This window comes from Engraulis encrasicolus, chromosome 3, assembly GCF_034702125.1.
Source record: "Engraulis encrasicolus isolate BLACKSEA-1 chromosome 3, IST_EnEncr_1.0, whole genome shotgun sequence".
Lineage (NCBI taxonomy): Eukaryota > Metazoa > Chordata > Actinopteri > Clupeiformes > Engraulidae > Engraulis > Engraulis encrasicolus.
In genome coordinates this window covers 49736337-49752650 of record NC_085859.1, presented here as the reverse complement: position 1 = coordinate 49752650, position 16314 = coordinate 49736337, and the positions used below count along the sequence as shown (strand labels likewise).

At 44.1% G+C, this 16314-nt stretch overlaps 2 protein-coding genes across 2 annotated transcripts; both read right to left on the bottom strand.

Moving 5' to 3' along the window:
• Nucleotides 1–514: 514 nt before the first annotated feature.
• On the bottom strand, nt 515–5565 carry rpl6 (ribosomal protein L6). The gene is made up of 7 exons (XM_063195636.1): nt 5468–5565; nt 4451–4594; nt 4229–4324; nt 3172–3315; nt 1411–1459; nt 1108–1292; nt 515–704 (listed from the first exon to the last, which is right to left on the bottom strand). Exons 2-7 carry the CDS (start codon nt 4592–4594, stop codon nt 552–554), a joined length of 771 nt encoding a protein of 256 aa, XP_063051706.1. The 5' UTR covers nt 5468–5565; the 3' UTR covers nt 515–551.
• Nucleotides 5566–6969: 1404 nt separating this feature from the next.
• acaa2 (acetyl-CoA acyltransferase 2) lies at nt 6970–16151 on the bottom strand. Its single transcript, XM_063195640.1, has 10 exons — nt 16001–16151; nt 14970–15136; nt 13970–14098; nt 13544–13660; nt 12903–13050; nt 12483–12658; nt 11900–12029; nt 11443–11513; nt 10628–10782; nt 6970–8369 (listed from the first exon to the last, which is right to left on the bottom strand). The coding sequence occupies exons 1-10, from the start codon at nt 16014–16016 to the stop codon at nt 8285–8287; spliced, it is 1194 nt and encodes a 397-aa protein (XP_063051710.1). The 5' UTR covers nt 16017–16151; the 3' UTR covers nt 6970–8284.
• Between the last annotated feature and the right edge of the window lie 163 nt (nt 16152–16314).

Genomic DNA, 16314 nt, shown 5'->3' with positions numbered 1-16314 from the left:
AAACTGATTACTAGTCCTACTAACTACAGTATTGGATCATCTTCAGATGTGGAAGTTTACTTGTTTTATTGGGCAAGTGACAAGGCGTTTCGACGTTCTCATGTCTCCTCAGAGTTCCCTGCATCTACCAGTCCTTTCCCGTGACGCACCAGATTGTGAAGTACAGGAGTGATCTCTTCTCCATGTGTAACTACAGTACTGCTCACCTAAAGTAGGCCTATATTACTACAGGATAAATACATTTTTTTAACACATACAAAAAAAAATACTGCACAGAAATATTTTAGACACTGCAGCATTGCACTAAGGGGAAAAAAACACAAAAATGGGCTGGAGATTTGCTTGTTTTTGACATTTACATCCTCATCCACTTCAAGTTTGGGGCCGGATTGAATCTGATGGCCACATCCAGCCCCCACGCCATGTTTGACACCCCTGATTTAGATAAGGAAAACATGTCAGGTCTAAGTAATCCATAGCCACATTTCATGCAAAGGACAAGCAAGACTGAAAGTGTGGTTGGAAAAAGACAGCTTTTTATTGGAGTTCGCTTAGAAGACCAGTTTGTGTGGGAAGACCCCATTTGACAGGAAAAACTGTGACCTCAGGTAGTCCTTCATGTGTGGGACTGCCTTGATCAGGGGGATCAACTGAGCATCAACTGCCTTCTGGTCCTCTTTGCGCTGTTCTGTCACGGCATATTTCTGCAAGGAGGGCAAGAGAGAGGGGGAAAAAAACATTTGTTAGCAAAGTGGCTCAATCGTGCGGGTAAACCATTCCAAAGACTGGTGAAATTCAATCTTTTGGAAAACTACCAATTACAGGGTTTAAAAGGCTCTGTGCCAACACCAACACACACATGTAAAATGTATAATGCATAAAAAGTCTTTAGGGCAAAAACGAACATGAGGGAATGCAAGACTTTGCTTTTTCAAGTCCCAAGACACAAAACATACCAACCAAGGCACCTTTTCACGCTCATTCAGACTTGAGCACTTTCACTACAGTAAACCTGGCCCTTTTCACCCAGAGAGCCAATTATGTAGTCCCATAATCCGCTGGGTTCCTGGTTAAGGTCGGGAGGAGTGGTGACGGTAAGAGTCTTACCTCCTTCTCTGTGTCGAAGATCTCGCCCTCCTGATGCTTGGGCTTCCTCAGCCTCTTCTTCTTGAAGTAGGCGTCTGTCAGCGTCTTGGGGATCTTCACGCCGGAGATGTCTACCTTGGTGGCGGTAGCGATGACAAACTTCTGGTGAGCCCTGCGCAGTGGCACTCTGTTGACGGCCAGGGGGCCTAGAGAAGAGGATGAGTTGGCCGGTTACACAGAGGCTTGCAGAGGGAGGAATATTGAAAGCAAGTTGGCGAGGACCACAGAAAAGGGCTACACATGGAAAAAAGGTGATTAACTTACCGGTGACAAGCAGGAGACCGCTAGACAGCTGCTTGAGGAAGACCACACGCTGCAAGACAAACAGAAACACTGGTCAAATACTGTACAATGCATAGATACCTCCAGTCTCATACACGGCTGATGCAATAGCCACACCATCGCAAGTCAATGCCAGAGACGGCACGGCCAATTCAAGAAAGTGTACCAATCACAAATAGACATGAATAAGCTGAGTTTGCTTCTAAGATTTTTTGGTTCAGCCTTCATTCGTTTTGATAATCGTGTATTAGCAGCACTGTGCTGGCATTCCTTCACTGGTGTACGTGGGTGGGAGTGTGTGTAGCTGACTGTAAATGTAGGCCAGTGTGTAGCTCTGGGGTGGGTGTCTATATGAATCTTCACACCTTTAGCTGCCTCATCTGCTGCCAGTGTGCAGCCGAGCGCCTGTTATCTGGGAGAAGTGAATGTGTGCGTGTGTATTATGTTGTGTGCGTGTGTATTATGTTGTGTGCGTGTGTATTATGTTGTGTGCGTGTGTGTGGGCGAGAGACTGGCCTCGGCGGCCCCACTTCACTGTGTGGGTGCAACCAAGCCGTGTAGGCTGGGTATAATTTGGCGTGTACATCTGAGCCGTACGCTTTTAAGTGTGACATTAATGCGAATGAAAGGCAATGCATGTTTGTGCATTTGCATAGAATATCATCACTTACAGCAGATTGGACAGTCCAGCAGGGGTTCTGACTAGGCATGCCATGTTTTGGAAACAGCAGATCTTGCACGACGTTAAAGCCACTGCAGCTATGGGTAATTGGGTTCGACTGCTGAATAGCATGGATCATAACGCCAAGGCAAAATCAAGACATTTAGCACACAACCAATGATCCTGCCCAGTGCAGGTGCCCAAGGGTGTCCACAGTTATTTACCTGAATGCACAACACTTTGCACCATCAACTACTTGTAAAAAGTGTCAATACGAAGTGTCAAGGCATTTCAATTCATCAAAGCATGAAATTGTTTTACACCACAAATAACTGTACTGGTGTGGCATTCTGTACAATAGACCTAAACATTCCAGGTTCTGCTCAATTAACCACCGTGTATCCAGTGAACCAGGGTCTTCTCATGTTCAATAGTGGCTGCGGCATGAGCACACAGCTGAGGGTGTCAAATGGTCAGCTTGCTCCCTCAAATGAACCCAAAACGCATACAGACGAGCCAACAGCACAACAGTTGGGGGGTTCAATGTAACATGGTCTTGTGCACAGCACCAGGTTATAGAAATAATAGTTAAAAAAACTGTCCTTATGCTCTTAGGTAATTGAAAATGCTACCTGAGCACAGTTTACGTTTACTCTTGTTGGACAATAGCGAATGATGTGAAGTGTTGAGTCTTGAGCATTTAAGCACATCTTGAAGTAGCCCTAAAGCAGCGGCTCTATATATTTTGAACCAACACCCTCATCATAAGCCTGCCAACAGCTGTTAGTATTGAAAAACAGAATTGACCAATCCCTCCCAATTTGTAACTGAGCACCCTCTCCAATACTGTAGAGCCTCCACTGAGGAACACCATCCTTAAGTCTCATCCTTTTGATTGCCCGCAGTACCACACTGGTTGGCAATCTGTCTGTGTGATGTGATCCTTTAGTTTGGCCGTTATGAGCATCTGAAGTTGATCATCCAAGTAGTCCCACAGAATATCATCTTTTCGCTACACCAGCAGCAAACGAGTTAAGATTCCCATCCTATACACAGACACACGTTTAGAGTGTCTTGCTTACCTTCCCACGGTGGCGTCCAGTGAGCAGGATGAGCACGGTGCCGGGGGTGATGGCGCTGCGCAGGCGGCGGGCGTGCTGGCAGAAGGGCTTCTTGCCATGGCTCCTCAGCTTGCGGGGCACATCCTCTGTGGGGTAGTAGCGGGGCTGTGGCACAGACGCACAGGGAAGAACAGGCCAGGGTCAATCACTACTCAGTCAACTTAAAAGCCATGTTCAAGACAAGTAAAATTTGACAATGTATAAACAGTTGCGCATTTAACAGATATGATTATGTACAAGTCGAAGACAATATGATTTGCATAAAACTTCTTATAAGTTAAAACCAAGCCCAGTGACGACAGATTTTCAAACCCATTCGAGTCACTGTGCTAGATCACATTTAATGTACTCCATTTTGACAGAAATAAACTTGGTGCAAGACTTGTGGAATGTCTGAAACCGAAAGATCCCCTTTGAACCCATTACTACACCTGACTGGTCATCATTCATACAGCACCAATCATTCACTTCTCATATCTTTGGGTAGCTAAATATGCCTTCAAAAGTCTTCACTATCACAAAAACCCAAAAGATCCCAACAGTCAGGATGACCTACAAACAAGCTGCAGAATCTACATGACCACATTACTGCACAACACACAACAATACTGCATCTTATCTTGGCAGAACGTATGCACCATGTAAACAAGGTGCAGGTATACAGTTATTTGAGTCTTGAAATGTCCATGTGGGCATTCGTTTATTTGTGCATTTATGCAAGCTACTGGATACCTGAATTTCCCCCTGGGGATTAATAAAGTTACTCTACTCTACAGGCTCCAAGTCATGTTTGGAAAATGGTCGACTGATGTACAGAATCTTCAGCAGTGCAATACTGCCCTGTAAAAGCAAAGTGCAACTTGTTGCTGCAAGCAGCGTAAATAGTAGTCAACAGACTCTTCAAAGCCCCCCCCCTTGGCGTCAGACAGGACTACAAACTCAGATGCTCGAGGGACAGACACAGAAAGATGCTTGAGGGACAGACATAGAGAAAGACAGACACAGAGACGACACTCACCATCTTGCGCAGCCTAACCACACGGGTGCCTCCATTCTTGTCTCCGCCGACTGGCTTGGTGGTCTTGGTGGGAGCCTTGGACAGCTTCTTCTCAACCTGAAACACAAGCAAACACAAATGATTACAACAAGTAACGAAGATCATCCAACCTGGGACTCTCCCATCTCTCGTCCCCCATGTTGATAACTGTAGTATCAGCCTTGCCATGCTGTGGCTCCTCACCTTGGTGACGGGTGCCTTGGTCTTCCTCTTGTACATGGCACGGCGGGCAGCCATGGCAGAGCGTCCGAAGCGGCCGATGCCCCGCACCAGAACGGGGTTACGGCTGCTGTGCTTCGCAGCCTTCTTCTTGTCTCCCTCTGCCATCTGGGGAACGTTCAAGTAAACAGACGGGCAGTGAGTGGGATATGTAGTACTCTATACATAATAATGCATTCATTTATTACCGCAACATGCATCCATTCAAGATGCCCTTTCATGTAACTGGAAGTGGTAGATCAAAACCATGACAATGTCGAATAATATTAACTTCAATAACCAAACACCATTGTTTTGTGGTAAAACTAGCGATACACTCAACTTGACAAAACCAAGCCAGAGCCATAAGATTAATAAAGCGCGATAAATAAGACACGCTATGCTCAAATATTACAGCGTTAGCCAAAACCCAACTATGACAACTGTCAATCGCCGGCTTGTACACAAACACAACGGGAAGAAACTTTAATTATGATTTGTAGTAATACGACGTCAATCCAACATTTCAGAATTGACATTTCTGATGGCATGGCTTGACTTCTTGAAACCGCATTAGATCACTAGTAAAACATAACGCGACGCTAACGTGTTAGCATTATAGCACTGACGGTTTTGCTGGACCTCACTGGCACACGTTTAGAGCACAATTCCCAAACCATTTTCTGTGCCATAGAACAAAACAAGACTGAAGACTAAACCGCGTACAATAAGGGGCCTTACTGACTGAAATTTATTTCAAAAACGTGGTATCTGAGCCGGGAAATGCAGCACTCGACCCTGGCTTCAGGCCTGCTATCTGACTCCAAACATAACTTTAGTTATCATCGTAAATATGCATTTCACCAAACTAATATCTTAACCGTATAGCGTTACTGACATGACAATACACATGCATGTACATAGTTTAACTGTATACAACTCCTAAAACGCAGATGATCACAGATTATTATTCCACAAAAGCGACGTGGAAGCCATGATTACCTTTAGTTAGAAAAAAAGGCCGACATCCGGGGATTTGGAGAATATATACTCGTGACGTAATATACTCTCTTCCTCGTCTACAACAGGTAATCGAAAGGAGGGCTTTCGCCACCCTTCGTTCAGGAATTGACATTACACTGCATCAAAACCACATGGCCATGTGCCGAATTTTTTGGAACCTTTTTTTCAGCCAAGCACAGCACACCAGTTTTTAGAGGATAAAATGCCAAGGCACACCATTGTAAATGTTAACTGAAAATAAAACCCAATTGCCTATAATAACAATGTACAGACATACTATAATTTTCCATGGCACACCAGATGATCTCTCACCGACACAGTGGTTAAAAAAAAAACACTGACTTAGAATACCAAATTTACAGGTTTAGCAGAATTCTTTCAGAAATTATTCTAACCAATGGCTACATAAGAAAGCAATCATTATGAATGTTTGAAAGTAATTTATTTTAGCAAACTTGCAGTACCTAACCTTTTCGATCAAGTTGTGGGGGGAAAATAGGTCCACATCACAGAAATGTCTGTTCTGCTTCTTTTCCACAGCACATAGTTTAATCTAGACACCTTAATTTAATGCACACTGTGTGTGCGTGCACGTATGTGCGTGTACAGGGCCGCTGACGGTTTTGGCATCTGAAGGGCCCCCTAATCCAATACATGTAATTCAATGAATATGCATAGAATACACATACACCTGGGACCCTCATATCCCTGGGCCCAGAACAACTGACCCCCCCATCGGCTTCCCTGTGTGTGTGAGAGATAGAGAGAGAGTGTGAGAGAGCGCGAGAGACAGAGAAAATGCATGTATCATGTTAAAGGGACACTGTGCAGGAAATGGTCAAAAAAGGTACTGCAACTATGCTTCTCATTGAAACTGGGCTGCCTATTGCCAAATTTGATCTTTACATGAAAGTTTACTAAGTAATATGGTCTAGTAGTATGTAATATGTAATATGGTATAGTAGTATGGTCCAAATTCAGTCATTTTTGCAGCTAAAAATTGCTATTTTTGGAAATTCAAAATGGCCGACCATGGAGAAGATCCCCCCTTTTCATGTATGAAAAGTGCAATTTTTTCAGTCATAATGAATACTTAGAATTTGATGGTGGTGGTAAGAATTCATGAAAAAGGTAACATTAGTGAATGGGCAGCATGATATCTGGAAATAAGCAACTAAACATCTCACACAGTGTCCCATCGGCTTCCCTGTGTGTGTGAGAGATAGAGAGTGCGAGAGACAGAGAAAATGCATGTATCAGTATGTTAGTTTTTCATGTTTTAGTTATGTGTGTGTGTGTGTGTGTGTGTGTATTTGTCAAATGTCTTCATCAATATGTCAATGGAGGTCAAATGCAATTCCAGTTACATGGACTTTTGACAATTACTTTGGAATTAATAAAGCAATTCTACTACTAATCTCTGTCTTCAATTCTCACGGTACCATATAATAAAAAAAATATTTAAAAAGGGTTGCATACAATTATAATTACTAACTTCAGTTTATTATGTTTATTATGGCAGGAAAATGCAATAACTATACAACAGTGTCAGATGATGGCAATGTAATACGTACATGTATGCATTACACATTGGAGTCATGGTCACAGTGTTACACATACAACACTTGTACCGGCAATTAAGGCAGTATGTTTTGCAAACGTTTTCTCTTTTATTAGATTCCTGTACAAAATATGAAATAACAGTCACAGCCTGTCAGGTATAGAGTGTATTCTTCAAAGTGGCTCGTCAGGAGTGAAGACACATGGGGAGAGAGAGAGAGAGAGAGAGAGAGAGAGAGAGAGAGAGAGAGAGAGAGAGAGAGAGAGAGAGAGTCAGTAGATGGCTTTGGAAAATAAACAGGCAGAAAAAGAGACAGAGTGTGTGTGTGTGTGTGTGAGAGAGAGAGAGTGTGTCTGAGGGGAAAGAAAGTATCCCAGTCAGTGGATGGCTTTGGAAAGCGCACGACAGGAGTATTACGTAATGCATCCAGGAGGCAACAAACGGATACAATAAAAAGGCATAAAAAGTTGTGCTGTGTAGTCTGCATTGTGTAACACTAGTGTCTTTAGCACAAGGCATGCCAATGGTCCCAGGAGGCCATTTGGTGTCTGCAAGGCATCATTAGCACAGTACAATACATTCTCATTTCTTACAGGGAAAGTGTGCAATGGTTTTAGATGTTTATTTCCAGAAATGTATGCTGCCCACCCCACACATCTTTGTCATGTATATTTCAATGAATTTTAAGTTTTCCATTGTGTCTTGGAAATGTATACTTTCAATACATACGTAGGTGGATCTTCAGCCAATTTTGCATTGCCAGTCAGAGATATCATACACATATTCGGCTGCAAAACCAGCTTTGGTGAGACCAGGACAATATTCATGAGAAACAAATTTATGAATGGGCAGCATACATGTTGAAAATAAACAACTAAAAACACACACTAGACTTTTAATAAGACACGAGGACCAGGCACATTGTAGGAGCATGGCTCTTCCAAAAACTACAAATGTTTCTATAAACATAACCTCCGCGTTCAAGTCAATGCCATAAACAACACAGATCATTTGCAGTATTTGTTCTTTTTATGTGTTCTTGATTTAGATTTGTTCATGTGTAAGCTGCTTCAGCGACTTGCCTACGACAAGCGTGTGAGTGTTTGATATGTTACCCTTATAAATGTTGAGTTTCCTTTTGAGTATCAGTCTGTTTGTGTGTTTGTGTGTTTGTGTGTGTCTTGTGTGCTGTTATGTTTATGTGTGTGTGTGTGTGTGTGGCTGGGTCTTCATCTTCACTGGGTGTTCTCCAGGATGATGGCAATGCCCTGGCCGCCACCAATGCAGGCAGAGCCCACAGCGTACTTCCCTCCTCGCCGCCTGAAAGGGCAAAGGTCACAGATCAAGTGTTTAGCCAACAGTTAACCATCGTGACAACCAAACGTAGGTCAACAAAAAGACTGTCACCTTTAACCTTTAACACTGAGTTTTCCGTGGTACTACAATACCATAATCGTCTGAGGATATGTCAGTTCAGAACATAATTTTTTTTTATAAATGGCTTTAATACAATATTGTTCAGTAATTTGAAATATGGAATGTGCGTGTCCCTCTGTCTGTATAATGGTGTTTTTTTCCTACAGATGCAGGTCTCCTTTCTTGTTGGGGTGTGTGTGTGTGTGTGTCAAGTATGTCTATGAGTGTGTATGTGTAATATGTGCCTGAACATTTTGTGTGTATGTGTGTGTGTGTGTTTGTGTCAAGTATGTCTATGAGTGTGTATGTGTATGTGCCTGAACATTTTGTGTGCATGTGTGTGTGTGTGTGCGTGTGTGTTCCAGAGTCTGGATCTGTGTGTGTGTGTGTGTATTCTGGTGTCTGGATTTGTGTGTGTGTGCGCGTGTGTGTGTGTGTGTGTGTGTGTGTGTGTGTGTGTCAGGGCAGCTAGGTAGTGAAGGAGCAGGTGAGCTATAAATATGATCACCAGCTGTAAACCCTGCAAGCATTCATGCAAGAGCTTGCATACGGTATGTTCATACCTCAACATGCAGAGGAGCATTAATTATTATTTCAATTGATGAGACAGGGAAGCACAGCTGGCCATATTTTTAATATGCTGATGAGTTATTAAATTGTCAAAGACTTCCTCCAGGTCCAACTCCTTAGTGTCCAAACTTTTAATAAGCAATGTATGCCTTCACAATATGAACCATTAAACTGTCAAACATTTTTCTCAGGGTTAAATAACGCCTCTGATAAAACATAATACAATATAATATATAATATTATATATTATAATATTATATAATAATATTATAATATGTTTATGGCATTGACTTGAGCCAACAGCTTCGTCCGTAAGTGGCTAGGCTTACCTCGGAGCCTGTCCAGCGTAGGCCTGTTTGGGAGAAACATACTCCAACTGCCTCTGAAGTCTATCAGCCTAGGCTACAAGCAGGAGAAGGCAAGGCTTGTCCTGGAGCTGAGAAACTCAACTGACCCATTTGTGAAAAACAACAAAGCACCTGTTCGAACAGGACGCAAATGGAGGGCAGAAGAGGCTGTTGACCAGGCCATCAGCAGGCCCATGCACAAAGAGATTGTGGGCAGGACACAGTCTGGGAGAGCCGGCTTGGGGTGGGGAGAAGCCCCCAAGTTCTGGTCTAAAGCCACAAGAAAGGAAAGGAAACAACTGGTGATCGAAGAGGTGGTCAGGAGCGAAGAAGATCAGTACAAGATCAAAGCACTCAGTCAGTCGCAGCAAGGCCAATGGACAACCTGGGAAGGAGTGGTCAACAGGACCATCAAGTGGCCCGACATTTGGAAGATGCCTCAAGCAAGGCTTAGCTTTCTTATTAGGGTCACTTATGACACTCTTCCCAGCCCAAGTAATCTGAGCCAGTGGTATGGCTCAGATGAAAGTTGCCACCTTTGCAACGCCCCAAACCCAAGTTTGCAGCACATCCTGTCCAGTTGCAAAGCAGCGCTGGCCCAGGGTAGATATAGGTGGCGGGATGACCAGGTCTTGCGAAAGCTGGCAGAGATCCTCGAGGCACGGAGGCTGGAAGCTGCCAAAGACCATCCATCAAAGTCACGGACCCTGATCCACTTCGTACAGCAAGGGGCGGGAGCTCAGAACATCAGCCAAAGACCAGCACTACTAACACCGGGATGCGACTGGAATCTGAAGGTGGACCTTGACCAGCAGCTCAAGTTTCCACCGGAGATAACCACCACCTCGCTCAGACCAGACGTTATCCTTTGGTCCCCTGCAGCCAAAACAGTGCTCATGGCAGAGCTCACTGTCCCTTGGGAGGGTGGTATGGAAGCGGCCTTCGAAAGGAAGAAGGAGAAGTACACTGAGCTGGTAGCCGAGTGACGAGAGGCTGATTGGACAGCCAACATCTTTCCTGTGGAGGTGGGCTGCAGGGGGTTTATAGGAACTTCCATCCAGCGCTTTATGAGGAGGATGGGGGTCACCGGCCCAAAACTGAAGAGGGCAGCCAAGGAATTACTAAACTAATCTAGTGTGAAAACATGTTATAACCAGATCAATCCGAGATCGCAATCTGCCCTCCAGGCCAACGCTAGATGAACGTGATGTTGTAAGTTTCTGCCAAAGAGTGTACAGTATGTACCTGAGTTCGTGCACCAGGTGGGCTGTGATGCGTGCGCCGGATGCCCCGAGGGGGTGACCGATGGCGATGGCTCCTCCGTTCACGTTGCTCTTCTCAGGGTCCAGCCCCAGAGCCTTGGCAACTGCCAAGTACTGAGGTGCAAACGCCTCGTTCACCTGCAACACACACACACACACACACACACACACACACACACACACACACACACACACACACACACACACACACACACACACACACACACACACAAAATGTAGGGAATAAACACATGGAGGACCAATAGTGTACATTTTCAAACCACATTTTCAATGCTGAAAATGATTAATAAATGATACCCTACTCTAAATGAAGATTATTAGCAGGTGCGTGCAGGTTTCTGAATAGCTCTTTCACTACTAACAAGAGTACTGTATATGCAATGATTAGTAAAAACATCAGCATCTTGGTACATTGTACCAAATATCTTCTAAGAGAGAAAGATATGTTAAAACCCGCCCATAAAAATGCAAAGGAGTGTGCTCAAAATTCGGTCTCCTAAGGGGGCGTTGTCTCTCCTTCTCCTCTTTTTGTGGTGTTTGCACAAGACGTGCGCTACCGCCATCTACAGCGCTAAGGGGACTCCATTTCTTTTCAACATCAAGACCCCAAAGGTCTCCTAATCGAAGGTGTCCTAAAGGGGCGTTCACCCGACGTAAAGTTGATACCGGAGAAGAACCCGGCTGATTTATATCTCTCTCATATACGATTCTCTGATTGTACTCTTGTTCTGTGTTTCTCTGAGAAGCTGATTGGTTGTTTTGTGTTGAATGAAGCACCTCCACCAGGTCCATGTCCTGCAGAGTGAGTCCCGCCTTCTTCAGAGCCTCTGTGACAGCTGGTACTGGTCCTATGGACACATGGGAAACATAGGGCTCAGATACATATAGCCACAAGCCACAGACACACACAGCACATGGGCCTTTTTCACATTCCTTAACTTAAAGGAAGGGAAAAGAGGCTTTTGTTTCATGCAACGGACCAAAGAAGTACGCGGAAAACATTTAAGAAACTGTTACTGATAGTTTTCAGTTAGAATAAAGTCACAGCTCAAACACAGACGACAGGGTGTTAATTTCATAGTTTTTATGGAAGAGCAGCGGTTTGCCTTTGGTATGACTTGCGCAAAGCATTTAAAACCATAACTGTATACAGTTAGTAGAATCATCCATCCATGGAATCATCCATCAAAAAAAAAACCCCAAACAAACATGGCTTCCCATTTTAGTTACCTACCAATTCCCATGATGCTGGGGTCACAGCCGGAGGCGTGATAGGCGACGATCCTGGCCAATGGCTTGAGGCCGTGCTCCTTCACAGCATCCTCACTGGCTATCACCAGGGCAGCAGCTCCATCAGACACGCCCTAAAGAAATGAAGGCCCATCAGAGACATCACTGATCAGTTTCATCAACCTGCTACAGATCAAGACAAACTATAAAATGTAATCAAGTATTTCTAAATGTATTCATGTCTACTGTAGATTATTTTACACAAATAATCCTCAATACTACTCTACAATTCTTTTTGGCCTTTAAGCCCACACCGCCTTTTAAGCATCACTTGCAAATGTACTGTAAGCATCACGTTACTCTACAATTGTAAGCATCATTCTAGTCTAGAATTAATTTGCAGTAGGGAGTGGGGACATGAGCACGCATTATGGTGGAACAAAATAAAATAACAGAAAACGTATCATATCCTGTGCGCTCCAAGAAGGATAGAGTGCAAGTGACTTCCCTTAATTTATATGTTTTTGTGGCCTGCATAAAGCACGTTTTACAATCTATGAGACTAATGTGTGAGGCGTGAGGCATACCGATGCGTTGGCGGCAGTGACGGTGCCTCCCTTCTTGAAGACGGGCGCCAGCTTGGCCATCTGCTCCAGGGTGGTCTGGGGGCGCGGGTGCTCGTCCTGCGTCATGGGCACTTTGCCCTTCTTTCCCTTCACCTCGATGGGGGCGATCTCAGCGGTGTAGTGGCCGCCCTCATGGGCTGCACAAATGGGCAGGCAGATGAGGAGAAAAGGAGGGAGAACAGAATAGACAGCGGAAATCAGATAAGATCCATTAGGTGTCTACCATCTAATGTCACAAACATTTTTTCACACCTTAATACAGTATGTTCATGCAAAAAGAATGCAAATTGGATTTCTGTCCATCTGTGTGTGTGCCTGTGCCTGTGCCTGTGCCTGTGTGTGTGTGCGTGCGTGCGTTAGTGTGTGTGTCTGTATACACACCTGCCTTCCACCTCTGCTGAGTCGAGTGGGCATACTTATCACACTCCTCTCTGCTGATCTCGTACTTGACTGCCAGGTTCTCAGCTGTGATGCCCATAGGGATCTTAATATGGAGATCTGTCAAGCCTGCCCACAGGGTGTCTTCCAGCTACACACACACACACACACACACACACACACACACACACACACACACACACACACACACACACACATTTACAACCCAGAAGGCATGCATGCAGACACAGATTTAATTTCCTGTAATATTGTTATGATGACCAAATAACATTTAATTACTGCTGAAAATGTAAGCTTTTTTGATATGTAGTCTCTTTGACGCACATAAAAGTAAGGGTGTGTGTGTGTGTGTGTGTGTGGGTCTATGTGTGTTTCCATCGTCTGGATCTCTCCCCTGCAACTGCCAAATCTGTGTCTGTAGAAACCCAAATTGTGGGCACAAATAAAGAAGTAAAATGTGTGTGTGTTGGAGAATTTTAGGTGCTTCTAAATGTTCAGTGGTAAAATCATAAGTCATGTTACATGATACAAAGACATTTTTTTCAAGGTCATTTTCTTTGATGATATGAGAGAGATAAACTAAGTCCTAAGTACCAAGTTCTCATGTCATGACTACTAAGTACCTTGAGGTCGAAGCCAAACTTGGTTCCGAAGCGGATGTTCCTGACAGCATAGGGGGCCTGGCTCATGCTCTCCGAGCCGCCGCACAAAACCACCTCTGACTCCTTCAGACAGATCTCCTGGGGAAGGACATTCACACATTCACACATTAGTCCAACAGATCGTAAACCGTGCTTTAGGCAGGCCATAACCACAAAGCAGATGAATAGTACTGTAGCTCCTACGCTCATTCTGACATTTGCATGATGTACTTTCATTTGTAAATTTGCATCAGTATGCATGGTCCCAATAAAAAAAACAATTTCCATATATTTTTGGATGTGAATCAAAACTGAATATTTACTATGGGAGTTAGAAGGAGGGAGACAGGGAATGTGTGTGTGTGTGTTTGTGTGTGTGTGTGTGTGTGTGTGTGTGTGTTCTCCCACCTGGGCTCCGTTGATGATGGACTGGAAGCCAGAGCCACACAGGCGGTTGACTGTGAGCGCGGGCACTGGAATAGGCACCCCACAGCGCAGCCCCACGTGCCGGGCAATGTAGGGCGCATCTGCTGAACTCTGTGGGCCAGGAAATGATGGAGGAATGATCGGAATGATGAGGGAGTGATAAGAAGGCATACATTCAAACATTTGTCAGACATTTGGACATATTTCTTACAGCAAGTTCCAGTTATACTGCAAGTAGATTCACTCTGCACCATAACAGATAGTTATTACAATTTTTATTTTGTGGTACATTTTAGTTTCTCACCATGATGTTATTATATTGTAATAATTTGATTACAAGTCTGTTGAAGGTTATTACCACCTGGCTCCGCACACTGACACTACAAATTGCTGACAAAGAGCTATGCAAGCTGTCATGACCCACTCAAAATACACACACGCACACAGGCCCGCCGACAGGGGTGGGGGCAAAGGGGTATGTTGTGCCGTGCCCAGGGAGATAGAGGGCCTAGAATTGGTTCCCCATAACATTGTATGTATTGGCTAGAGGGCCCTTTCAGATGACTTTGTCCTGGGCCCAACAAAAGCTGTCAGCGGCACACACACACCCCTGCGTTATTATTCAAGCGGTGTACTTTACCTTCTACGTAAAAACCTAAAGGTTATCTCAAAAGGTGTCTTGGTATGTGCATAGTGTTGGAATAACTGGCTACTTGCAATCAGCAGCGTAATGGCTGAGTCCAGTTAAAGAAAGGGGATGAGGGCTTTCAGTGAATGGTATATACACAGTACAGTGTGCAGACTATACAGAATAAATCTTCTACAAACAATTTAAAAACATGCTGCAGTATTAAACCAAAATGAACAGTCATGTGGTTGATCATTTTCAATGTACGGTTATAAATGTTGCACAATTCACTTTTCAACTGCCCTGCAGCACTAACAGTGCACGTGATGATATGACATCATGTTAGATTGTCACCTGCATGACGTTGCCCATGACGACGCTGTTGACCAGCTCTGGGGCCACGTTCCCTGCTGCCAGGGCCGCCTTGGCTGCATGCTCAGCCAGGTCAGTGGCACTGTGGTCCTTCAGGACACCTCCATACGTACCGAACGGGGTGCGCTTCGCAGACACAATGAACACACCTGACAAGGAGAAGAATATGCACACACACATGCGCGCGCACGCACACGCGCACACACACACACACACACCATTGCATCTGTTACTGGATGGTGTGGCTTTGGAATGACAGATGTTTTATTATCTTGCTATCTGAATTTTACTAACACACTGGCATGATACTGCTCATTCTCCTACTGTCTTGAACATGGGAGCATGGCATAGACAAATACTTATTTGCAAGGTGCCTTTCCATATTCGAATCTACACTAAATGTAAATGTGGTTTAAATTACCACAAACGTTAATTATGGTTACTACTGATAGTATACTTCTATCTGGCCTGGGCAGAACATTTCAGAACAACTGAAAGTAAGACCAAAAGGCAGACTCTCATACTGACACAGAAATTGAGTAGCCTACCGCTGTTGTTTTAGATAGCACTTCACGTTCACATGACCTCTTATAGCTCTTACAAAACAAAACCACGTTGACCATCTACGACATGTGCCATGACTGGCATTGGATGTAATAAGTAAACAATTACATTTCTGGTATTAAAGTGTACCTGAAATCACAACACAACTTGTTGCTTGCACAGTGCCATTCCATTGAACTCAAATGGTAAGCTTAACACAGCTGTGATACATTACGATACCCAAAGAGGTTAAAAGGATACCTTATTCACGTTTTCTCTGCCATTCCCCGATTTTAGTGACAAACTGCAAGTTTCTTATCAACAGCCCTGACTTCAAGTTCATTCAAACCTCTGCCAAAGCTAGCTGCCACATACAACCACCACTTGGAAACACATTCAAAACAACTTGTGCAACTCGTGTCTAGACTCGTGTATTTTCTGATATTGAGCCAAAAAGCAATGTTCAATACCTCTCAGGAGCGACATGGTGTTTTAGTTCAAGTCCACAAAGGTCAGCGGTACGGGAATAGTGTGTTTGCCTTTTCTCTTGTTGGCCACTTCTGCGTAACGAAGACCTTTCACCCAAATAACTGAATGATGTCTTGGTTTTCGTAACATAACATTCGACACAAACCTGGGCGGCCTAATTGTACAAAATAGAGCACACGTTGTTCCTTCTGTACATATGCACATTTCACTTTTAAAATGAATACATATAAAATAGTTAGTCCACAATGACTCAGCTATAGCTGGATTTACTGAAAGTGCAACTGACAAATTGCAG

Coding starts and splice junctions, on each gene's coding strand:
- rpl6 (XM_063195636.1), bottom strand. CDS start 4,594: ATGGCAGAGGGAGACAAGAAGAAGGCTGCGAAGCACAGCAGCCGTAAC. Junction 3,316..4,228: donor TGGTTAGGCTGCGCAAGATG/GTGAGTGTCGTC, acceptor TCTGTGCCACAG/CCCCGCTACTACCCCACAGA. Junction 705..1,107: donor TCTTCGACACAGAGAAGGAG/GTAAGACTCTTA, acceptor CCCTCCTTGCAG/AAATATGCCGTGACAGAACA.
- acaa2 (XM_063195640.1), bottom strand. Junction 13,661..13,969: donor CCATCATCAACGGAGCCCAG/GTGGGAGAACAC, acceptor GTCCTTCCCCAG/GAGATCTGTCTGAAGGAGTC. Junction 12,030..12,482: donor TCACTGCCGCCAACGCATCG/GTATGCCTCACG, acceptor TCATTTCTTTAG/GGCGTGTCTGATGGAGCTGC.